Below are 25,622 nucleotides of genomic sequence, written 5' to 3'. Positions count from 1 at the left end.
ATCGCGCGTTTCTTAGTCTTTCTGTTTTCCCTGTCGATGCGTTTACGGCTCCGATCGAGGGCTTCCGTTATAACGTTCTCCTCCCCTACTTTACTCGGGCGTGCACTGTTAGCCCGGTCCGTTAGGAATTGATTCTATTCTTCCTTCGTGAAGGTAGATAAGTCCCTATATAGGGGGAGTATTATCCTGTTCGATGATTTTTAGTAGCTCTCGGGGTCGTCTTAGTCGGATCCCCTGTCTCCGGAGTGCTGCTTGTGCCGCCTATGATATCTATAGGGCTCCGGGTCCTTTACGTTAGCTCTGACTAGCCGCGAACTATTAATTAGGTTCTTTAGGACCCGTCCGTTCGGTTCTTCTAGTATATATACTAAGTAGGTGTGCCGTAAGGACTTTGAAAGGTCCGAACTACTTGCTCTCGAATTTCTGTACTAATTCGTTCCGAACGAGGACCTAATCTCCCTTTTCGAAGCTTGTCTTCGTTACCTAGCTATCCCTGATCCTGTTAGTCCGGATCGCTCGGGATAGTAGCAGTTTATTCGCTTTAGTGCGGGCGTCGCTTACGTCCTAGAGCTCTTTAGTCCGTCCTGCGAATCTAAGGGTTCTTTTGTTAGGTCGTTACCTAGTAAGCGGGGGGACCCCGTAAACAGAAAGAATAGGCTATACCTAGTTACCGCGTGTTCCCGGACCCGTGTAGCTAGGGTCGCCTACGCTAGATATAGGTCCTACGCCTTCGTTAGCTTTCCTATAAGGTACTTTAAATATACAGCCGAGTAGACCGTTAAGATTTTCTACTTTCCGTTCGTACGGGGGTAGTAGGGGGTAGTTAGCCGGTGCCGAGTTTTTAGCAGGTTTAGGTAGTAGCTAACCGTACCCGAAAGGAGGTTTGAACTATTATCGGAGAGGATCTCGAGTAGCGCTCCGTAATTTATAAAGATTTCCTCGTAGAGGAAGGTCCTAAGCGCTTCTTCCGTAGCTTCCGGGACGGCCTTAGCTATCGGCATCCGGTCGCGTAGTCGATTGCTATAATAATCTATCTATTGCCGTTCGGTGTTGTCGGTAGTCGTCCGATAAGGTCGATCCCCTATCTCTAGAAAGGCCTAATCCCTTTAGTTACTAGGTAGTAGGCCGTTTCCGTTCTAGGGCCTTCTTTGATCCCTAAGAAACCTAGTACTAAGGGCACTTACGTGCCGCGGTCTCTATATCCGCTCTTATCTAGGGCTACTAAGCTCTCGGTCTAGGACACGTTTAGGCCGGCTATCCTAGATATCCGTATTATAAGTGTATCTTATTAACTAGATTACCCCTAAACACCGGTTCTAGGTAGGGTACTTTTAGGCTATCTTTATACGTAAAGGTTAGTTAGCGGTCGTTAGCGTCTTCCCGGTCTTATATAGAGAGGTAATCCGAGTATCGAGTTACTACCTTAGACAGGAGCTTATTATCAGGAAGCACTCCCGTATCAAGAAGTTAACGGTCGCGGCTAACTATTTATCCTCGGCTACCTTTTGAATAGTTACGTTCACGGCCGTTAGGGCGGCCTTCTATATAGGTCGATCTCGTAACGTTAGTAGGTGACCTTTTAATAAAATCCGGTCGTCGGCTTAAGGCGTCGGGCACGACAGCTTTAGTGCCCGGACGGTATCGGATCTTGAGATTATACTCCTAAAATTCGCTAACCTAGCGGGCGAGGCGCTTACTATAGGTAACGGTCGTCTGTAGGTACTATAGGCTAGCGTGGTCCGTCACGATTTCCGTTTAGGTTCCGTTATTAATATATTTGTCCAAAGCCGCAGGGCCTCTTTAATAGCTAGCAACTCCTTCTCGTGCACCGGGTAGTTAAGCTCGGCGCCTATAAGCTTCCGCCCGTATACGATAGGGTAGAGTCCTCTTCTAGTCCCTTCTAGAGCAGGACTAGGCCGATCGCCTATTTAGAAGTATCGGTCTCGATAGTGAATAGCTACGTAAGATCCGGTTATAAGAGAACGGGGCTTCCGATAACTTCTTCTTTAGCTTTCGGAAGGTAGCCTTATAAGCATATTCTACCGGACAGGGCGGAACTTAAGCTTCCGGAGCTTAGCGTCCGATTCTTTTAGGAGTTCGTGCAGGGGCACGCATATCTCCGCGAACCCGTAGATAAACCGCCGATAGTATATCGCGAGGCCGAGGAACTATCGTAGCTCGTACACGTTCTAAGGTTATAGCTACGTGCGGATAATATCGATCTTAGCCGGTATTAGCCGTACGCTCCCGTTCCCGACGATATATCCGCAGAATTCTAGTTCGTTAGTTACAATCTCGTACTTCCCTAGTTAGACGATCAGTCGTTCCCTCTCGAGGATCTCGAGTACCTTTTTAAGGTGCTCGTAATACTCTTCTATACTATCCGAGAAGATAAGGATATCGTCGAGGTACACGACACGAACTTACTAAGTAGGGCTAAAGGGCCTCGTTTATAACCGTCTAGAAGGTTGCGGGGGCGTTAAAGACTAAAGGGTATCGCAAGCTACTTATATTTTCCCTAGATAGTGTTAAAGGTAGTTTTAGGCACTACGCGGTCGGTTAGGCGCACTTCTAGAATCTAGACGCGAGGTCGATCTTCGTTAGGACCTATACGCTCCCGATTTAGTCGAGAAGGTCTTAGATCCGGGGAACGGATACCCGTTCTTCTTAGTTAGGTTGTTAGGGCACGGTAATCGATATATATCCTCTACTTGCTATTAGACTTAGGGGCGAATAGGACTAGAAACCCCTAGGGGCTAGCTAAAGGGCGGATTAGTCCCTTCTTTAAGAGGAGATCGACTTAGCGTATCTATTCGTCTAGTTTCTCTTTAGAGAGAGAATAGGTATAGATATTCACGGGCTTCGCGTCGCTAGTATTAATATTATACTAGATCTCCCTTTCCGGAGGCAAGGTATTAGGGAGTTCGTCGCGGATAATCTTCCTATATTTCCCTATAAGGGTCCGGATCCGGGGGTCCGGGTGTAAGATAGGAGCCTCTAGAGGAGGGGAGTTATCTCGAGGAGCCCTAATAGAGATTATAAGGGTGCCCTCGTCTTTCTTGCGTATTTACTTACGTATCTATTTAGACGATATTAGGAAGATACCCGCTTCTTCGAGTTCGTGATTAGGTCGAGCCTCGCAAGGTTCGATAAGGTATATTCGCTAGTAATCACGGATAGTTAGCCGAGAGCTAACCTAATTAATAGTCGGGTTCTGTTACTTCAGAAAGTCCCGACAAGGACGATCTTAAGTCGGGTATATCTAGGATCTAGGCCTTCACGCTTCCGGTCTATATCCCTATTTTTAGTAGGACGCGAGCGCGTCCTTCTGTATATAGGGACCGCCTATCGGGTAGCCTTACCTAGAGGGCGTCCGGAGGCTTCTTTAGGCGAACGGATCCTCTTAATTATAGCTCGAGAGGAGATAAACGTATAGGAGGAACCGGAGTCTAAGAGGGCGCGTATTAGTACTTCCCGAGGGCTAACTCGGGCCTAATAGAGTAGGAGACCCGCTTAGATAGCAGGGAGGCTTCGTGTGCGTTAGGTTCGAGGGGGTTAGGTCCTAGAAGCGGGGGCACGAAGAGGCGGCTCGGAGCGGCTAGCGAAGGCCTCTAATTCGTCTAGCCGCTTATGTTTTTTTGCTATAAAGGGACTCCCTTAGGGCAGTCTCTCTTGATATAACCTAGCTTCCCGTATATATAGTATTTTATAGGGGCCCGTCTACGTACCTTCCCTCGCGGGGCCGTGCTCGAGCTATCGCGACCGCTGGCTATAGCGTTTATCCGGAAATCGCTATTAGCGTCTCTGGCCTTAGAGGGGGAGTAGTTTCCGATCTAACCGGAGATTATTTCTCCCCTCTTATACTAGATAAAGCGGTCGATTACGGCTCGGAGAGTAGTCGGGTATTCGCGATCCTTAGCCTACTTCTTCTAGAGGGTAGCTTTCGCACCCTTTCGGAGGTATTAGATAACGACTTCTTCTAGAAGGGGCACCTCGGTATTAATAGCTACTTACTTAGATTTATAGCGTATTCGGCGAAAGTAAGGGATCCTTAATATATATTAGCGAAGCGATCCTAGCGCTTTTTAGGGCTAAGGTATTCGGAAAATTCCCGAAGGATCTAGGCGCGATAACCTTCCTAGGTCTTAATCGGTTCCGCGTACTGGTTAACGATCTGTTAGCGATAGGTATTCTATACCTTCTTAGCTCGCCCGGTTAGGGACCCTTAGGCGTAGATAATTTTGTCGGTGTCCGGAATTCCTGCGCCTACGAGGTACGAGACCTTATAGAAGAACCTTTCGTAATCGCGCAGGTACACGCGAGCGGCGTCTTAGGCGATCGTTCCCGAGTAGGGACGGATACTAGGCACCTTTTTTATTAAGACCTTGCGGATCTCTAGGAGATTTAAGCTAACTACCGGAGACGGAGAAGAGCTAGTTTAGTCGGTCTCCTCCGGGGTAGTAGCGGGCGCCGCCCGGGAGGAAGAGGAGGTATTCGACTACGCCTAGGTACCGTTCTGTTATAGGTAGACACTAAAGGCGGTAGTCTTAATATCCTGCACGGCCTTAGCGTAGTCGTCCGGGATATAGTTTCGAAGCTACGTTTCGGCAGGCTTTAGCCACGATCGGAGGCAAGAAGGAGAGGGCCCGGTCGGTTTTAGGAGTATTTAGGCGTTCCTCTCGCGGGAGAGGGTCCGCGGAGGCAGGTCCGTAAGTCGAAGTAGTATCTATTAGAAATAGGAAGGATAAGGAGAATACAGGGAGTATCGTGAATAGTAGCCTCTATACCTATAGGGGTTTCCCCTTTCTTATAGTTTATTCCTAGGTAAGGGTCCGTAAGGAGCCGTATAGGGGTGTCCGGACTCTTCTGAGAAGGTAGTAAGGGTCTGCTAGTAACCGAGGTCCTCGGGTATTATAGCGGATCGGTAACGTAGGAGGAGAGGCGGGGCCGTAAGGGCTATATCGGGGGTAAACGCCCTCCTCCCCCGGGACCGTTTTTCGAGGGTTCACGAGGTCCCCCCTAAGCCGGTCCCTTATCATCTTCGTTCGTGAGTCCTTTAGATAAGGGTTGCCTTCCTTCTCACGAGTGTATTTTTGTAAGGATCAGGGAGGGAGGGAGAAGTATATAGGGCTTCGCGCTTCCTTTCGGAAGGGGTCCCCCCTCCGGGGAGGGCCGTAGAAGGCGCCTCCTTTTAAGGGTTTGCTACCAGATATGATTCGAAGAGTAAAGAAAGGTTGATTTTTGGAGTATCTCTATAGTATCTCTTAAAATCGGGTCTGTAAGGACAGTCACGGGGCTATACGGGGCCGAACGGGGGTACTCACGTGAGTCATGACTCACGTGACCACCCTTCCGGGATCTCATATCTAAGATAACTAGGGTATATCTTTTATTAGGTTAGAAGTCTACGCCTAGACTTTAGCGGTTACTATATATAACCTATCTAGCACAGAATTCTAGGATATATCCTTCGGTATCCTATTTAATATTATAGACTTATTTACCTAGAAGGATTTTAGTATCTTTTAGGGGTTTAGTTACTAAAGTTATTATATTAGATAATTTAAACTTCTTTAATTAGGTCTCTTCGGCTTTAAGCTATTAATCGGCGAATTAGGATTTTATAGCTTCCCTATAGATTTAAGGGATTTTAACTATTACCGACCGTATTATCTTAGTAGCCGTGCTTAATATACTAGGTCTAATTAAGTTATCTTCGGTAGACGTAGCGAAGCATAAACTTCCTTTCGTTCTCTCTTTATACTCTTCCTTAACTAGTCCTTTTATAGTATATCTAACTATTCCTTCTATAAGTTATCTCGGAGTATATCTCCGTAGGCTTCTTCTTACTAGAGAGATAGAGCGTCTCTAGTCGCTCGTGAAATCTAGTTAATTTATTATAATAGTATCGATAGGGTCCGCTAATAAAGCTTATAATATTAGGTAGCTACGGAACCTCTAAGGAATTACTACTAGAGGGGGAGTTATAGTTAAATTAATTAGGATAGTATCTTAGACTTTTTAATAGTAGGATTTAGGTTAGATTCTAGCGTAGGTAGGAATTACCCTAGTATAGTCCTTCTCTTAATTAACAGGATTAGACTATCCGGGTTCTAGCGTGAAAAAATTCCTTCCTAGTTAGGAATTAGGTCTCTAGGGATTTAGATTTTAGGATCCGGTCGAGTATTAGGGGCTCTTTTCCTCGGTTATATTGGAAAATTTTGCGATATTAGGAAGGTTATAAAATTAAAGGATATTTTAGTCCTCTAGTATAGTTAGTAGTATACTTAGAGGGATTAGAGCGGATTAGGGAAAAATTCGTCCCTCGCGTAATTCTAGGTCTTTTAGGAATTTGACTTAAGGAGGTAGAAGATTATATCCCCTTCCTCCTGTTAGAGAGGTAGAATTTTTAAAGTATAGGAAGTTTATAAAATTTAGATTTCTTCGTAGGTATCTAGGCTTATATTAGAGTAGGTATTATAGTCGGGTGTTACGCAGTGCCGACTGGTCACTATGAGTTAGAACGTCCTAGCCGATACTTACCTGCTATCCTAACTTCTAATCCTAAGACCTAGTCTCTTAATCGTACTGTTGCTTCGTAAAGCCTTACTATAGGTTGGATCCTGTTGAGTGTCTTGCAAGACGTGCTAGAGGTACGCGCTAAGTAGGTTAATCACTAAGTGTTACTACTAAGTAAATCCCCTACCTATAGGTTAGGTTTGTCTTAGAGTTAGACTATAGAGTATAAAGTACTTTAAGGTAGTAACTAAGTAATAATATGCAATTAATCGCGAAGAACTAAATACATAATACTAAAAAGAGTGTCCTTATATATCTAGTCCTTCCTATTACTAATAAGTCGAGACTTATTACTAATACGCTAGGACTTATTACCGATAAGTCTATCCTATTACCGATAGGATATAGTTACGTAATAAGTACTAGCTACCTGTACTTAGGGTATAATTCCGGTGCTAGTAAAATAGCGGCCGTTTCCTATATCGCGCTAACCGTCTTATAGAGTAAGAGGGTATTATTTGTGTCGGTTAGCTATAGGCTACTTCTAGTGCCTACCCTAGATATCTCCTCCTTAGGTCCCTCGGGGCACGCCTAAATATACTAAAACGTATATAATAACGCTATTCCCTAGTATCCGTAGAATAATTAGTCCTTAGTCGTTACTTAAATAACTATAGCCCCTACGCTTCTTTAAGGTCTATAATATTATCCCCTCCTTCCCTATCCTTTATCCTTAAAGGATTTAAGCGTTAGTATTCTCTTAGGTTTATTTGCTATTTTTCTATTTTCTTCCTATTTCTTTTCTTATAGCCTATTCTACTAACTATATCTTCTAAGGCTTCTATTCGTAAGAACGCTTTAACTCGTTATATCGAAGACGAAGGTTTTTAATCTATAATTCCTTGCGAATATTACGTTCGTTTAAAACGTATATATCTACGCTAATTATTCTGATCGCTATAGTAACTATATACGCGCTAGCGATAGTATAAAGTATATAATACTACTCCTTCGTTTACTAATATAGAGTAGTATTGTTTAGTTAAGTCTTAAAATTAAATTAAGAGGAGGAGGAGGCTATCCTAGCTAAGCTCCTTTAGCTCCGAAAGCAGAAACGTTTATTACAAAAACGTGCTAGCGATTTTATCGCTCGAGACTTTAAGGAAGTCGCCTAAGTTAGAAGAGTTAGAGCGTCGCGAGGTTAAAGAGCGCGAACGCCTTAAAAAAGAGAGGCTCGAATAAGAGCGTCTCGAATCCGAAAAAATAAGCGTACTACAGAGAGTACCTATACGCGACTAGGGTTCCTTTATCTACTATAGCGAGCTAAGTCTTATAGTTAGAGGATCCTACTCTAACTTAGTTATTAAATAATCCTTCCTTTTCTTAGGCCGACCTAGATTCCTCTTAGTTAGTTAGGAATACTAGGTCGCCCTCTCCTATCGGTAAAACCGTCGAACTAGCTAGTAGTAGCCCCTTAGGTTCTTAATAGGTTCCTATATATTTTCTAAGGTATCGTATCCTTTCTACTTTACTAAGTAGTAAGGCTTTCCGCTAATTTTGTTAGTATCTAGGATTTCTTCGACCTTATATTTATTTTCGGTTTCTTCTCCGATTTCTACGTTAGTAGCGATTTTAGCGTTCTTAGGTACTTTTTCTAATAATAAGATATAAAATATAGTATAGATACGTTATACTATTAGGTAGCTTTAATCGGTAATTAAGCGGTCCTATTTTTGCTTCGATTTTAAATAGTCCTAATTTAAGGTAGTCGAGCTTTGCGCTAGGTCGTATAGTGCGAATATTACGTTATAAGAGGTAAACTTTCTCCCCCTTTCGAAAGTCCGGCGCCTCCTAGCGCGACTAATCGTAGTAGTTTTTTATACACAGATTAAGAAACTCGATATCCCTTATTAGTTATAAATATAGTTACTTAAGCCTAGTCGCTAGTAGTCTCGACGATTCTGCGAGTAGCTATTTTCCGATAGTTTTCCCGATAATAGTAGGATTAAACCTATAGTTAGCGAAGAATAGTATTTCTCTAGTAGTAGCGTATATAGCGTTATTATACGCTAACTACGCTATTAGTAATAATCCTGCCTAGTTATCCTATTAGTAATTAATATAGTATCGTAGGTATTATTCTAGAGTTTAGTTAACTCTTTCGGTTTATCCGTTAGTTTACGGGTAGTACGCGGTAGAGAGTCTATACTTAATACCGAGTTAATCCGCTAATAACTACTATATATTCGATATAAATAGTTTATCTCTGTCCGAGGTAATCTTGCTCGGTTTCTATAGTTAGTAAATATATATTTAAGTAGTAGGTTAGCTATCTATCGTATATCGATAGTTTCCGTTATCGGTATTATATATACGTACTTAGTTAGTCGATCGACGACTACTATTATTATATTATTTCCTTCTAAGAGGTAACTTCGTTATAAAGTCTATTATAATCTATTCCTATAGTTATTATAGTACTTCGGCTAATTCTATCTCTCTGTATAGTACGTATCGTAACGTCTTGTTTCGTTAACACGAGTTATATTACTAAATATACCTCCGGACTTTTCTGTATAGTACCGGAATATAGTAATTCCGCGTAATCTTTTCGATAGTTTTTTCGATACTAGGGTCCCTATATTAGTTCGTATGATATAGCTATATAATCTATATTTAGAGGTTTCTAGGAACGTATACTAGTCTATAAATATAGACTAAGCTATTATTCGTTAGGGCTATATTATTACCTAGAACCTTTTATAGTAATTCGTCGGTCCGTATATCTCGAATCCTTTCGATCTATTCGTCGTTCTAGACCTCGCTAGTCGCTACGAGCGTCTAGTAATTATAGACGATATTTCCTTCGTTATCTTTTACTAAGATTACTAGTACTACCTCCTTAGTACCTAGTTTATAGTCGGGTCGTACTAAGCGCGTCCGCGACCGTTTTCGGTCCCTTTATAGTATACGATCTTAAAGTCGTATTAGGCTAAGGTCTCCGCCTATCTAGCTTATCGCCTTATAAGTTTCTTCGTAGTCGTAAAGTACGTAAGATTATAGTAATCTGTCGAAATTACTATATACTTAGCCCCTTCTAAGTAGGCTCTCTACGTCTAAAATACTAATACTATAGCTAGTAGTTCCTTATCGTATACGTCGTAGTTATTTCCGCGGGTATTATCTTACGAGACTAGAAAGCGATAGGTCTAAGCTTACTATCTTATCCTAGTTATATAAGCTATACTCTAAGCGCGAAATCAGATACGTCGGTTTCTATAATAATTAGTATATCGTAGTTAAATATAGCTAGGATCGCTTCTCCTGCCTTTTTATTATATATTCCTTAAGTATAGTAAATAATTTTTCTGCTTCTTCGTCCTACTAGAAGTATCCCTTTTTAGTAAATAGTATAGTCCTACTATACTTTAAGTACTACAGTATTAATTTTCGATAGTAATTCGTAAGTCTAAGAAAACTCTGTACGTCCTTAACGTATATTAGCGTTAGCTATTCGAGTATACTCTTAACTTTATCTTGTTCTATTCCTAGTCTGTTAGGGCTAATAGTATATCCGAGGAAACTTGTCTGTTAGATATAAAACTCGTATTTCTTAAGTTTAAGCGTTACCTTGCTTCCCTAAGTCGTTATAGTACTTTCCTATTATACTCGATATATTCTTCCTCGGTTTTAGAGAATACTAGGATATCGTCGAGGTATACGATCACGAACTTATCGAGGTATCCTTATAGAATATAGAAGATAAACCGTTAAAATAATACGGGTATATTAGTAAGACTAAACGGTATAACCTTATACTAGTACCTATATTTAGTTCTGAACGCGTCTTCTATTTATCTCCTTCCTTAATTCGGAGTCGATTATACGCGTTAGTAATATCGTACTTACTAAAATATTTCGCTCCTTAAATAATATCTTAGATTTCGTTAATTAACGGTAATAGGTACTAGTCCTTAATCGTAATATCGTTAAGCTATCGGTAGTTAACGTATATTCTAAGTTCCCCTCCTTTCTTCGGTATAAATAGGATTAGATATCCTGCTAAAGATTTCGAGTATTAAATATTCCCCTTCTTAAGGTTATCCTTAATATATTCTTCTAGTATCGCTAACTCTTTCTGCGATATAGGTAGATAGTATAAACTTTAGTTCCTCGCTATCCTTAATCTTTATCTTATAGTCGAACGGACTATACTCTAGTAGCTTACTATCCCTTAGTAGCGTAAATACGTCTTAGAATTCCGTATATTCCGCTAGTATTTTATGTTCTTCTTCTAGCGCTTCGTAGCGTATAGAGCTATTACTACGTCGTGAACGAGGATATATTCCTCTAGTTCCTAGTCGGTTATATTACTTTCTTACTTAACTATCGCGATATCTCGTGTATTGATCGTGTTTCTATTAGGCCTACCTCCTAGCCGAAAACTCCTCTTAAGTTCGCCTTCGTAAGGGTTCTTATAAGTACCTACTACCCTATAGCTAAGTATCGTTAGCGTATTTTATTTCCTTCTAGTCTATTTCTCGCTCGTGACTCGATAGTTATACCTAAAGAGTAGGTTATTAGTTTACTAGTTAATATCGGGTTATACTTCCTTAACTAAGGAACGCCTAAAACGATATCGTACTATCCTAGTAGGGTTACGTCGAAGTTAATAATTTCGAAGTAGTCTCTAATAACTATTAGTAGGGTCCGCTTTCGTAGGTAATCCCTAGTCTAAGACTTTCTCCGTTAAGTCCGATAATTAGCACGACCTAGGGTTTTTCTTGTCCTTTAATCTAATAGCGGTTCTTATACCTAGGATCTATAAAGTTACTAGCTACTCCCGAGTCGATTATTACTATAGTTAATCTAAGTATAATATTAGCCGTAATCCTTATATATCGTCCCTATACTATCGCTATACGAGTTACCGCTATTCGTCGCGTAGTTTTCTTTTTCTAAACTAGACTCCTACGTATTCTAGTTTCTAGTTAGGTTTCTTTTCCTATTATAGAGGTCTAGGTTCGAGGCTCCTCTCGACCTTCCCTAATATATATACCTAGTATCTATTATCGTAATAACCTACTATACGGCTCTAAGATCGTGCTAAGGGTATCGTGCGTATCCTTTATATATATACCTTAGGTTATTATATAGATATTATTCTGTATTCTCTTAGGGGTTTCTTTCTTAAGGCTATATAGTAGTATCCTTCCCTAGGAACTACGGTAGAGTTTCTAGGATTTCTAGAGTTCCTAGGTTCTCGCTTAGTATTCCGGGTCCGTCCCGCTCCTTCCTAGGTTTCGTAGGATAACTCCTAGGAGTCGGTAGGGTCCTATAGACCGTACTAGGTCTACCCTTAACTCTCGATATTCTCCTAATCTATTTCGGGAAATTCTTCGTCGCGTGCTCTGCGCTAATTAGGCCGCGGTAAACTATATATCTATAAAGGTTCTAGGGGTTATATCCTTAGTAATTTATCGTATTACTTCCGCGTTCTTCGTAGTCGTCGAAGGTATCTAAGGTTTTACCCTTCTTAGTTTAGTTTGTATACTCGCCTAGTCCCCTTCGCGGTAGTAGATACGTACCTTCTTACTATTACGTAGCGGCGTCTTAGAGCTATCGTCGGTAGCTCGTAGCTACTAAGGAACCTAATCGTCCTAGGTTACCCTTATTTATTATAGCCTTGCGTTATTACGTCTTTCGCTACGCTTACGCGCCTATAGCTTTGCGTTATTATACTTTTCCTTGTACTTACGCGCCCTATACCCTGCTTTTCTATATTTAAAGTATAAGTTATTATCTCTTCGTCGTTTCTCTTTATTACTTAGGAGTCTCGCTACGTCGAGCTCTATTAGCTTTAGTCTATAGGGGTCGCTATCCCTTATAGGTCTTTAGTCGTTTATTATACTAATAGTATAATAGTCGGCTAGTGCCTTAGCGCTATCCTTTAATTTCCCTTTTTTCTATTTATCGATCGTATAGGCGATTATCGATTCGTACTACTACGTCGATAAGTTTTTCTATAGTATCTAGTCGATCGATCCGCGTAAGCTCGTCCTTAATATAGGGTTTAAGTCCGTGTCGTAGTACGGAATTAAAGCGTAGTCTTCCTATTATAGTATCGCTATAAGTTATATAAACTCGGCTATATAGGCGGATACTAACCTAGTTTATCGAATTCGTTTTAATTTGCGTTTAGCTATCTTCTTAGTATTAATATCGCTAAAAGTTCGTTCGAGGTGCTATCGAAACGTAGTATAGCTACTAAGAAATTATTACGTAGTCGTGTTCTATTTATCGCTATCTTTTTCGTAGTACTCGCGGATATATAGTTCGAGCTAGTCCTATACCTATCCTTGTAGGTAGGCTAATACGAAAATAACCTTGCTACCTTCGCTAACGAGGCGTCCTTTATTAACGATATAGATATCTATCTGCGTTAGGAATCCTCGCAATTTCTGTCTTTACTATCGAAGGTCTTAGCCTTCGGGAGCTTAGGTACTCTAAGTAGTTACTAGGGCTAAAGCGACGACTTAAGTATAGAGTTACTCTAAGTAGTCCTTTACGCTTATCGAATAGATATTATAGTTCGCGCCTAGTTAATTAAGGTGTTCTCGAAGTTATCCGACGATAGTTTTAAGATTCTGAATCTCTATATCACGTTCGTCGTCTAAGTCGGGTTCGTTATCGTGGTTCGAGTAGGAGTTTTTCCTTTCGGGGTACTATCGTTACCTACTATAATAACTATGCTTTACGGTCTAAAGACAGGGCGATTAATATATTACGCGGTGCCGACTAGTTACTATAAGTTAGAACGTCCTAGGCTGATACTTACCTACTATCCTAACTTCTAATCCTAAGACCTAGTCTCTTAATCGTACCGTTACTTCGTAAAGCCTTACTATAGGTTAGATCCTGTTAAGTATCTTGCAAGACGTGCTAGAGGTACGCGCTAAGTAGGTTAATTACTAAGTATTACTACTAAGTGAATCCCCTACCTATAGGTTAGGTTTATCTTAGAGTTAACCGTAGAGTGCAAAGTGCTTTAAGGTAGTAACTAAGTAATAATATATAATTAATCGCGAAGAACTAAATATATAATACTAAAAAGAGTGTCCTTATATATCTAGTCCTTCCTATTACTAATAAGTCGAGACTTATTACTAATACGCTAGGACTTTACCGATAAGTCTATCCTATTACCGATAGGATATAGTTACGATAAGTTACTAGTTACTCGTACTTAGGGTGTAATTCCGGTGCTAGTAAAATAGCGGCCGTTTCCTGCGTCGCGCTAACCGTCTTATAGAGTAAGAGGGTATCGTTTATGTCGGTTAGCTATAGGCTGCTTCTGGTGCCTACCCTGGATGTCTCCTCCTCGGGTCCCTCGGGGCACGCCTAAGTATACCGAAACGCACGTGATAACGCTATTCCCTAGTGTCCGTAGAATGATTGGTCCTTAGTCGTCACTTAAATAACTGCGGCCCCCGTGTTACGCGGTGCCGACTGGTCACTATGAGTTTAGAACGTCCTGGGCCGATACTTGCCTGCTATCCTAACTTCCAATCCTAAGACCTAGTCTCTTAATCGTACCGTTGCTTCGTAAAGCCTTACTGCGGGTTGGATCCTGTCGAGTGTCTTGCAAGACGTGCCAGAGGTGCGCGCTAAGTAGGTTAATTACTAAGTATTACTACTAAGTAAATCCCCTACCTGTAGGTTGGGTTTGTCTTAGAGTTAAACCGTGGAGTACAAAGTGCTTCAAGGTAGTAACTAAGTAATAATATATAATTAATCGCGAAGAACTAAATATATAATACTAAAAAGAGTGTCCTTATATATCTAGTCCTTCCTATTACTGATAAGTCGAGACTTATTAGTGATACGCTAGGACTTATTACCGATGAGTCTATCCTATTACTAATAGGATATAGTCACGTAATAAGTTACTAGTCACTCGTACTTAGAGTATAATTCCGGTGCTAGTAAAATAGCGGCCGTTTCCTGCGTCGCGCTAACCGTCTTATAGAGTAAGAGGGTATCGTTTATATCGGTTAGCTATAGGCTATTCTATGTGCCTTTACGCGGTGCCGACTGGTCACTGTGAGTTAGAACGTCCTGGGCCGATACTTGCCTGCTATCCTAACTTCCAATCCTAAGACCTAGTCTCTCAATCGTACCGTTGCTTCGCAAGCCTTACTGCGGGTTGGATCCTGTCGAGTGTCTTGCAAGACGTGCCAGAGGTGCGCGCCAAGTAGGTCAATCACTAAGTGTTACTACTGAGTGAATCCCCTACCTGTAGGTTGGGTTTGTCTTAGAGTTGAACCGTGGAGTGCAAAGTGCTTCAAGGTAGTAACCAAGTAACAATGTGCAATTGATCGCGAAGAACTAAATATATGATGCTAAAAAGAGTGTCCTTATATATCTAGTCCTTCCTATCACTGATGAGTCGAGACTTATCAGTGATGCGCTAGGACTCATCACCGATGAGTCCATCCTATCACCGATAGGATATAGTCACGTGATAAGTTACTAGTTACTCGCACTTGGGGTGTAATTCCGGTGCTAGTAAAATGGCGGCCGTTTCCTGCGTCGCGCTAACCGTCTCATAGAGTAAGAGGGTATCGTTTGTGTCGGTTAGCTGTAGGCTGCTTCTGGTGCCTGCCCTGAATGTCTCCTCCCCGGGTCCCTCGGGGCACGCCTAAGTATACCGAAACGCACGTGATAACGCTATTCCCTAGTGTCCGTAGAATGATTGGTCCTTAGTCGTCACTCAAATAACTGCGGCCCCCGCGCTTCTTTGAGGTCCGTAATATCATCCCCTCCTTCCCTGTCCTTTGTCCTCAAAGGATTTAAGCGTTGGTGTCCTCTTAGGTTTGTTTGCTGTTTTTCTGTTTTCTCCCTATTTCTTTTCTTATGGCCTATTCTGCTGACCATGTCTTCTAAGGCTTCTGTTCGTAAGAACGCTTTAAACTCGTCGTATCGAAGACGAAGGTTTTTAATCTGTGATTCCTTGCGAACGTTGCGTTCGCTTGAAACGAGTGTGTATTCGCGCCGATTGTTCCGATTGCTGTGGTGACTGCGTGCGCGCTGGCGGTGGTGTGAAGTGTATGATGCCGTCTCCTTCGTTTACTGATGCGGAGTGGCGTCGTTTGGTTAAGTCTCAAAATCAAATTGAGGAGGAGGAGGAGGCTATCCTAGCTAAGCTCCTTTGGCTCCGAAAGCAGAAACGTTTGTTGTAAAAACGTGCTGGCGATTTCATCGCTCGAGACTTCAAGGAAGTCGCCGAGTTAGAAGAGTTGGAGCGTCGCGAGGTTGAAGAGCGCGAACGCCTTGAAAAAGAGAGGCTCGAACAAGAGCGTCTCGAATCCGAACAAAATGAGCGTGCTGCAGAGAGTACCCGTGCCGCGACCGGGGTTCCTTTATCTGCTGTGGCCGACGGCTAAGTCCTTGCGGCGTCGTCAGAGGATCCTACTCTGACTTAGTTTTGAATGATCCTTCCTTTTCTTGGCCGACCTGGATTCCTCTTGGTTGGTTGGGAATACCGGGTCGCCCTCTCCTGTTGGTGAAACCGTCGAACTAGCTAGTAGCAGCCCCTCAGGTTCTTAATAGGTTCCTATATTTTTCTGAGGTATCGTATCCTTTCCACTTCACTAAGTAGTGAGGCTTTCCGCTGATTTTGTTGGTGTCCAGGATTTCTTCGACCTTATATTTATTTTCGGTTTCTTCTCCGATTTCCACGTTGGTAGCGATTTTGGCGTCTTAGGTGCTTTTTCTAATAATGAGACATGAAATGTGGCATGGATGCGTCGCATGCTGTCAGGTAGCTTTAATCGGTAATTGAGCGGTCCTGTTTTTGCTTCGATTTCAAATGGTCCTAATTTGAGGTGGTCGAGCTTTGCGCTAGGTCGTGTGGTGCGATGTTGTGTCGTAAGAGGTAAACTTTCTCCCCCTTTCGAAAGTCCGGCGCCTCCTGGCGCGACTGATCGTAGTAGTTTTTCATGCGCAGATTAAGAAACTCGATGTCCCTTGTCAGTTGCAAATGCAGTTGCTTAAGCCTAGTCGCTAGTAGTCTCGACGATTCTGCGAGTGGCTGTTTTCCGATAGTTTTCCCGATAATAGTGGGATTAAACCTATAGTTAGCGAAGAATGGTGTTTCTCTGGTGGTAGCGTGTATGGCGTTGTTGTACGCTAACTGCGCTATTAGTAACAATCCTGCCTAGTCATCCTGTTGGTAATTGACGTAGTGTCGTAGGTATTGTTCTAGAGTTTGTTGACTCTTTCGGTTTGTCCGTTAGTTTGCGGGTGGTACGCGGTAGAGAGTCTATGCTCAATGCCGAGTTGATCCGCCAATGACTGCTATATATTCGATGTGAACAGTTTGTCTCTGTCCGAGGTAATCTTGCTCGGTGTCCTATGGTTAGCAAACATATGTTTGAGTAGTAGGTTGGCTATCTGTCGTGTATCGATGGTTTCCGTTGTCGGTATCATGTGTGCGTACTTAGTCAGTCGATCGACGACTACTATTATTATGTTATTTCCTTCTGAGACAGGTAACTTCGTTATGAAGTCTATTATGATCTATTCCTATGGTTTTATGTACTTCGGCCAATTCTATCTCTCCGTATGGTGCGTGTCGTGACGTCTTGTTTCGTTGACACGAGTTATATTGCTGAATGTACTTCCGGACTTTTCTGTATAGTGCCGGAATGTAGTAATTCCGCGTGATTTTTCGATGGTTTTTTCGATACCAGGGTGTCCCTGTGTTAGTTCGTCGTGATGTAGCTGTATAATCTGTGTTTGGAGGTTTCTGGGAACGTATACTAGTCCATGAATGTAGACTAAGCCGTTATTCGTCAGGGCTGTGTTGTTGCCTAGAACCTTTTGTAGTGATTCGTCGGTCCGTGTGCCGTCTCGAATCCTTTCGATCTATTCGTCGTTCTGGACCTCGCTAGTCGCTGCGAGCGTCTGGTGATTGTAGACGATGTTTCCTTCGTTATCTTTTGCCAAGATTGCTGGTGCTGCCTCCTTGTACCTAGTTCATAGTCGGGTCGTCGACTAAGCGCGTCCGCGACCGTGTTTTCGGTCCCTTTATAGTGCACGATCTTGAAGTCGTATTGGGCTAAGGTCTCCGCCTATCTGGCTTGTCGCCTTGTAAGTTTCTTCGTAGTCGTAAAGTACGTGAGATTGTGGTGATCTGTCCGAACGATCACTGTGTGCTTGGCCCCTTCTAAGTAGGCTCTCCACGTCTGAAATGCTAACACTATAGCTAGCAGTTCCTTGTCGTGTACGTCGTAGTTGATTTCCGCGGGTATTATCTTGCGAGACTAGAAAGCGATAGGTCTGAGCTTGCCGTCTTGTCCTGGTTGCATGAGCTGTGCTCCAAGCGCGAAATCAGATGCGTCGGTTTCTATGATGATTGGTGTATCGTAGTTGAATATGGCTAGGATCGCTTCTCCTGCCTTTTTGTTATATATTCCCTTGAGTGCGGTAAATGATTTTCTGCTTCTTCGTCCTACTGGAACGGTATCCCTTTTTGGTGAATCGGTATAGTCCTGCCGTATACTTTGAGTACTGCGGTATCAATTTTCGATAGTAGTTCGTAAGTCCAAGAAAACTCTGTACGTCCTTGACGCATGTTGGTGTTGGCTATTCGAGTATGCTCTTGACTTTATCTTGTTCTATCCCTAGTCCGTCAGGGCTAATGGTGTATCCGAGGAAACTTGTCTGTTGGACATGAAACTCGTATTTCTTGAGTTTGAGCGTTACCTCTGCTTCCCTGTCGTTGTAGTACTTTCCTGTTGTGCTCGATGTGTTCTTCCTCGGTTTTGGAGAACACTAGGATATCGTCGAGGTATGCGATCACGAACTTGTCGAGGTATCCTTGTAGAATGGAAGATGAACCGTTGAAATGATGCGGGTGCGTTGTAAGACCAAACGGCATAACCTTGTACTCGTAGTGCCCGTATTTGGTTCTGAACGCCGTCTTCTATCATCTCCTTCCTTGATTCGGAGTCGATTGTACGCGTTGGTAATATCGTACTTGCTGAAATATTTCGCTCCTTGAATGATGTCTTGGATTTCGTTGATTAACGGTAACGGGTGCCGGTCCTTGATCGTAATGTCGTTGAGCTGTCGGTAGTTAACGCACATTCTGAGTTCCCCTCCTTTCTTCGGTACAAACAGGATTGGATATCCTGCTGAAGATTTCGAGTGTTGAATGTTCCCCTTCTTAAGGTTATCCTTGAATATTCTTCTAGTGTCGCTGACTCTTTCTGCGATAGTGGGTAGATCGGCATGAACTTTGGTTCCTCGCCGTCCTTGATCTTTATCTTATGGTCGAACGGACTATGCTCTGGTAGCTCTATCCCTTGGTGGTGTGAACACGTCTTGAATTCCGCATATTCCGCTGGTATTTTGTGTTCTTCTTCTGGCGCTTCCGTGGCGCATAGAGCTGTTGCTGCGTCGTGAACGAGGACATATTCCTCTAGTTCCTGGTCGGTTATGTTGCTTCCTTGCTTAACCGTCGCGATGTCTCGTGCATCGATCGTGTTTCTGTTGGCCTGCCTCCTGGCCGAAAACTCCTCTTAAGTTCGCCTTCGTGAGGGTTCTCATGAGCACCTGCCACCCCATGGCTAAGTGTCGTTAGCGTGTTCTGTTTCCTTCCGGTCTATTTCTCGCTCGTGACTCGACAGTTGCACCTGAAGAGTAGGTCATTAGTTTGCTAGTTAATATCGGGGTGTGCTTCCTTAACCAAGGAACGCCCAAAACGATATCGTACTGTCCTAGTGGGTCACGTCGAAGTTGATGATTTCGAAGTGGTCTCTAATAACTATTGGTAGGGGTCCGCTTTCGTGGTAATCCCTGTCCAAGACTTTCTCCGTTAAGTCCGATAATTGCACGACCTGGGGTTTTTCTTGTCCTTTGATCTGATAGCGGTTCTTGTACCTGGGATCCATGAAGTTACTAGCTGCTCCCGAGTCGATTATCACTGTAGTTGATCTGAGCATGATGTTGGCCGTAATCCTTATGTGTCGTCCCTAGGCTGTCGCTGCGAGTTGCCGCTGTTCGTCGCGTAGTTTTCTTTTTCCAAACCAGACTCCTGCGTATTCTGGTTTCTAGTTGGGTTTCTTTTCCTATTGTAGAGGTCTAGGTTCGAGGCTCTCTCGACCTTCCCTGATGCGTGTACCTAGCATCCATCGTCGTAACAACCACCACGGCTCTGAGATCGTGCTGAGGGTGTCGTGCGTATCCTCTGCATGCACACCTTGGGTTGTTATATGGATATTGTTCTGTATTCTCTTGGGGTTCCTTTCTGAGGCTGTGTAGTGGTATCCTTCCCTGGGAGCGGTGGAGTTTCTGGGATTTCTGGAGTTCCTGGGTTCTCGCTTGGTGTTCCCGGGGTCCGTCCCGCTCCTTCCTGGGTTTCGTAGGATAACTCCTGGAGTCGGTGGGTCCTATGGCCGTACTGGGTCCACCCTTGACTCTCGATATTCTCCTAATCTATTTCGGGAAATTCTTCCGTCGCGTGCTCTGCGCTGATTAGGCCGCGGTAAACTATATCGTCTGCGAAGGTTCCGGGGGTTATATCCTTGGTGATTTGTCGTATCACTTCCGCCCGTTCTTCGTAGTCGTCGAAGGTGTCCAAGGTTTTACCCTTCTTGGTTTGGTTCCGTACTCGCCTAGTCCCCTTCGCGGGTAGTGGCGATGCGTACCTTCTTGCCGTTGCGTAGCGGCGTCTTGGAGCTATCGTCGGTGGCTCGTAGCTGCTGAGGCGGAACCTAATCGTCCTGGGTTGCCCTTATTTGTTGTGGCCTTGCGTTGTTGCGTCTTTCGCTGCGCTCACGCGCCTATGGCTTTGCGTTGTTGTGCTTTTCCTTGCACTCACGCGCCCTGTGCCCTGCTTTTCTATATTCAAAGCATAAGTTGTTGTCTCTTCGTCGTTTCTCTTCATTGCTTGGGAGTCTCGCTGCGTCGAGCTCTATTGGCTTTGGTCTATAGGGGTCGCTGTCCCTTATGGTCTGTTTGGTCGTTTGTCGTACCGATGGTGTGATGGTCGGCTAGTGCCTCGGCGCTATCCTTCAATTTCCCTTTTTTCTATTTGTCGATCGTATAGGCGATTGTCGATTCGTACTGCTACGTCGATAAGTTTTTCTATAGTGTCTGTCGATCGATCCGCGCAAGCTCGTCCTTGATATGGGGTTTGAGTCCGTGGTCGTAGTACGGAATCAAAGCGTAGTCTTCCTATTGTAGTATCGCTGCAAGTTGCATGAACTCGGCCGTGTAGGCGGATGCTGATCTAGTTTGTCGGATTCGTTTTAATTTGCGTTTAGCTGTCTTCTTGGCATCAATGTCGCCAAAAGTTCGTTCGAGGTGCTGTCGAAACGTAGTGTAGCTGCTAAAGATTGATTGCGTGGTCGTGTTCTATTTATCGCTATCTTTTTCGTAGTACTCGCGGATGTATGGTTCGAGCTAGTCCTATGCCTGTCCTCGTAGGTAGGCTACACGAAAATGACCTTGCTGCCTTCGCTAACGAGGCGTCCTTTGTTGACGTCGATATGGATATCTATCTGCGTCAGGAATCCTCGCAATTTCTGTCTGTTGCTATCGAAGGTCTTAGCCTTCGGGAGCTTAGGTGCTCTAACGGTAGTTGCTGGGCTGAAGCGACGACTTGAGCATGGAGTTGCTCTAAGTGTCCTTCACGCTTGTCGAATGACGTTGTAGTTCGCGCCTAGTTATCAAGGTGTTCTCGAAGTTGTCCGACGATAGTTTTGAGATTCTGAATCTCCATATCACGTTCGTCGTCTGAGTCGGGTTCGGTTGTCGTGGTTCGAGTGGAGTTTTTCCTTTCGGGGTACTGTCGTTGCCTGCCATGATGACTATGCTTCACGGTCCAAAGACAGGGCGATCAATGTGTTACGCGGTGCCGACTGGTCACTGTGAGTTAGAACGTCCTGGGCCGATACTTGCCTGCTATCCTAACTTCTAATCCTAAGACCTAGTCTCTCAATCGTACCGTTGCTTCGCAAAGCCTTACTGCGGGTTGAATCCTGTTAGTGTCTTGCAAGACGTGCTAGAGGTGCGCGCCAAGTAGGTCAATCACTAAGTGTTACTACTGAGTGAATCCCCTACCTGTAGGTTGGGTTTGTCTTAGAGTTGAACCGTGGAGTGCAAAGTGCTTCAAGGTAGTAACCAAGTAACAATGTGCAATTGATCGCGAAGAACTAAATACATGATGCTAAAAGAGTGTCCTTATATATCTAGTCCTTCCTATCACTGATGAGTCGAGACTCATTACTGATGCGCCAGGACTCATCACCGATGAGTCTATCCTATCACCGATAGGATATAGTCACGTGATAAGTTACTAGTCACTCGCACTTGGGGTGTAATTCCGGTGCTAGTAAAATGGCGGCCGTTTCCTGCGTCGCGCTAACCGTCTCATAGAGTAAGAGGGTATCGTTTGTGTCGGTTAGCTGTAGGCTGCTTCTGGTGCCTGCCCTGAATGTCTCCTCCTTGGGTCCCTCGGGGCACGCCTAAGTATACCGAAACGCACGTGACAACGCTATTCCCTAGTGTCCGTAGAATGATTGGTCCTCAGTCGTTACTCAAATAACTGCGGCCCCCGCGCTTCTTTGAGGTCCGTAACACCTATCCTAAATGTCTCCTCCTCGGGTCCCTCGGGGCACGCCTAAGTATACCGAAACGCACGTAATAACGCTATTCCCTAGTGTCCGTAGAATAATTAGTCCTTAGTCGTTACTTAAATAACTACGGCCCTCGTGCTTCTTTGAGGTCCGTAATATTATCCCCTTCTTCCCTGTCCTTTGTCCTTAAAGGATTTAAGTGTTAGTATCCCCTTAGGTTTATTTACTATTTTTCTGTTTCTCCCTATTTCTTTTCTTATAGCCTATTCTGCTAACTATATCTTCTAAGGTTCTGTTCGTAAGAACGCTTTAACTCGTCGTATCGAAGACGAAGGTTTTTAATCTATTGATTCCTTACGAACGTTACGTTCGCTTGAAACGAGTGTATATTCGCGCTAATTATTCCGATCGCTATAGTAACTGCGTACGCGCTAGCGGTAGTATAAAGTGTATAATACTATCTCCTTCGTTTACTAATACGGAGTAGCGTTATTTAGTTAAGTCTTAAAATTAAATTAAGGAGGAAGGAGGCTATCCTAGCTAAGCTCCTTCGGCTCCGAAAGTAGAAACGTTTATTACAAAAACGTGCTAGCGATTTTATCGCTCGAGACTTCAAGGAAGTCGCTAAGTTAGAAGAGTTAGAGCGTCGCGAGGTTAAAGAGCGCGAACGCCTTGAAAAAGAGAGGCTCGAACAAGAGCGTCTCGAATCCGAACAAAATAAGCGTGCTATAGAGAGTACCCGTGCCGTGACTAGGGTTCCTTTATCTGCTATAGCTAACGGCTAAGTTCTTGCGGCGTCGTTAGAGGATCCTACTCTAACTTAGTTATTAAATAATCCTTCCTTTTCTTAGGCCGACCTAGATTCCTCTTAGTTGGTTAGGAATACCGGGTCGCCCTCTTCTATTAGTAAAACCGTCGAACTAGCTAGTAGTAGCCCTTAGGTTCTTAATAGGTTCCTATATGTTTTCTAAGGTATCGTATCCTTTCTACTTTACTAAGTAGTAAGGCTTTTCGCTAATTTTGTTAGTATCTAGGATTTCTTCGACCTTATATTTATTTTCGGTTTCTTCTCCGATTTCTATTAGTAGCGATTTTAGCGTTCTTAGGTGCTTTTTCTAATAATAAGATATAAAATATAGTATAGATACGTCGTATACTATTAGGTAGCTTTAATCGGTAATTAAGCGGTCCTATTTTTGCTTCGATTTTAAATAGTCCTAATTTAAGGTAGTCGAGCTTTGCGCTAGGTCGTGTAGTGCGAATATTTGCGTTGTAAGAGGTAAACTTTCTCCCCCTTTCGAAAGTCCGGCGCCTCCTAGCGCGACTAATCGTAGTAGTTTTTTATACGCAGATTAAGAAACTCGATATCCCTTGTTAGTTATAAATATAGTTACTTAAGCCTAGTCGCTAGTAGTCTCGACGATTCTGCGAGTAGCTATTTTCCGATAGTTTTCCCGATAATAGTAGGATTAAACCTATAGTTAGCGAAGAATGTGTTTCTCTGTAGTAGCGTATAGCGTTATTATACGCTAACTACGCTATTAGTAATAATCCTGCCTAGTTATCCTGTTAGTAATTAACGTAGTATTAGGTATTATTCTAGAGTTTAGTTAACTCTTTCGGTTTATCCGTTAGTTTGCGGGTAGTACGCGGTAGAGAGTCTATACTTAATACCGAGTTAATCCGCTAATAACTGCTATATATTCGATATAAATAGTTTATCTCTGTCCGAGGTAATCTTGCTCGGTGTTCTATAGTTAGTAAATATATATTTAAGTAGTAGGTTAGCTATCTATCGTGTATCGATAGTTTCCGTTGTCGGTATTATATATACGTACTTAGTTAGTCGATCGACGACTACTATTATTATTTATTTCCTTCTAAGATAGGTAACTTCGTTATAAAGTCTATTATAATCTATTCCTATAGTTATTATAGTACTTCGGCTAATTCTATCTCTCTGTATAGTGCGTATCGTAACGTCTTGTTTCGTTAACACGAGTTATATTACTAAATATACCTCCGGACTTTTCTATATAGTGCTAGAATATAGTAATTCCGCGTAATCTTTTCGATAGTTTTTTCGATACTAGGTGTTCCCTGTTTAGTTCGTCGTGATATAGCTATATAATCTATATTTGAGGTTTCTAGGAACGTATACTAGTCTATAAATATAGACTAAGCTATTATTCGTTAGGGCTATATTATTACCTAGAACCTTTTGTAGTAATTCGTCGGTCCGTATACCGTCTCGAATCCTTTCGATCTATTCGTCGTTCTAGACCTCGCTAGTCGCTATAGCGTCTAGTATTATAGACGATATTTCCTTCGTTATCTTTTGCTAAGATTACTAGTACTACCTCCTTAGTACCTAGTTTATAGTCGGTCGTCGACTAAGCGCGTCCGCGACTATATTTTCGGTCCCTTTATAGTGCACGATCTTGAAGTCGTATTAGGCTAAGGTCTCCGCCTATCTAGCTTATCGCCTTATAAGTTTCTTCGTAGTCGTAAAGTACGTAAGATTATAGTAATCTGTCCGAACGATTACTATATACTTAGCCCTTCTAAGTAGGCTCTCTACGTCTAAAATACTAATACTATAGCTAGTAGTTCCTTATCGTGTACGTCGTAGTTAGTTTCCGCGGGTATTATCTTACGAGACTAGAAAGCGATAGGTCTAAGCTTGCCGTCTTGTCCTAGTTATATAAGCTATACTCTAAGCGCGAAATCAGATACGTCGGTTTCTATAATAATTAGTATATCGTAGTTAAATATAGCTAGGATCGCTTCTCCTGCCTTTTTGTTATATATTCCTTGAGTGCGGTAAATAATTTTTCTGCTTCTTCGTCCTACTAGAACGGTATCCCCTTTTTAGTAAATCGGTATAGTCCTACTATATACTTTAGTACTATAGTATTAATTTTCGATAGTAATTCGTAAGTCTAAGAAAACTCTATACGTCCTTAACGTATATTAGCGTTAGCTATTCGAGTATACTCTTACTTTATCTTATTCTATTCCTAGTCTATTAGGGCTAATAGTATATCCGAGGAAACTTATCTGTTAGATATAAAACTCGTATTTCTTAAGTTTAAGCGTTACCTCTGCTTCCCTAAGTCGTTATAGTACTTTCCTATTATGCTCGATGTATTCTTCCTCGGTTTTAGAGAATACTAGGATATCGTCGAGGTATACGATCACGAACTTATCGAGATATCCTTATAGAATATAGAAGATAAACCGTTAAAATAATACGGGTATGTTAGTAAGACTAAACGGTATAACCTTGTACTCGTAGTGCCTATATTTAGTTCTGAACGCCGTCTTCTATTTATCTCCTTCCTTGATTCGGAGTTGATTATACGCGTTAGTAATATCGTACTTACTAAAATATTTCTCCTTGAATAATATCTTAGATTTCGTTAATTATAACGGTGCTAGTCCTTGATCGTAATA

General features: G+C 42.7%; 2 protein-coding genes across 2 annotated transcripts; both read left to right on the top strand.

Annotated features, from left to right (window-relative positions):
* Nucleotides 1–15,632: 15,632 nt before the first annotated feature.
* POX_e06610 (uncharacterized protein) lies at nucleotides 15,633–15,965 on the top strand (the record flags this gene model as incomplete). The annotated part of the gene is made up of 2 exons (XM_050115428.1): nucleotides 15,633–15,750; nucleotides 15,790–15,965. 2 exons carry the CDS (start codon nucleotides 15,633–15,635, stop codon nucleotides 15,963–15,965), a joined length of 294 nt encoding a protein of 97 aa, XP_049967888.1.
* A 5,429-nt stretch (nucleotides 15,966–21,394) lies between these two features.
* On the top strand, nucleotides 21,395–21,613 carry POX_e06609 (uncharacterized protein; the record flags this gene model as incomplete). The annotated part of the gene is made up of 2 exons (XM_050115427.1): nucleotides 21,395–21,458; nucleotides 21,522–21,613. 2 exons carry the CDS (start codon nucleotides 21,395–21,397, stop codon nucleotides 21,611–21,613), a joined length of 156 nt encoding a protein of 51 aa, XP_049967887.1.
* Nucleotides 21,614–25,622: the final 4,009 nt, after the last annotated feature.

The sequence above is a fragment of the Penicillium oxalicum genome, chromosome V, assembly GCF_001723175.1.
Source record: "Penicillium oxalicum strain HP7-1 chromosome V, whole genome shotgun sequence".
Classification (NCBI taxonomy): domain Eukaryota; kingdom Fungi; phylum Ascomycota; class Eurotiomycetes; order Eurotiales; family Aspergillaceae; genus Penicillium; species Penicillium oxalicum.
The sequence above is the reverse complement of the archived record's forward strand: the minus strand, read 5'-3'. Positions and strand labels throughout refer to the sequence as shown.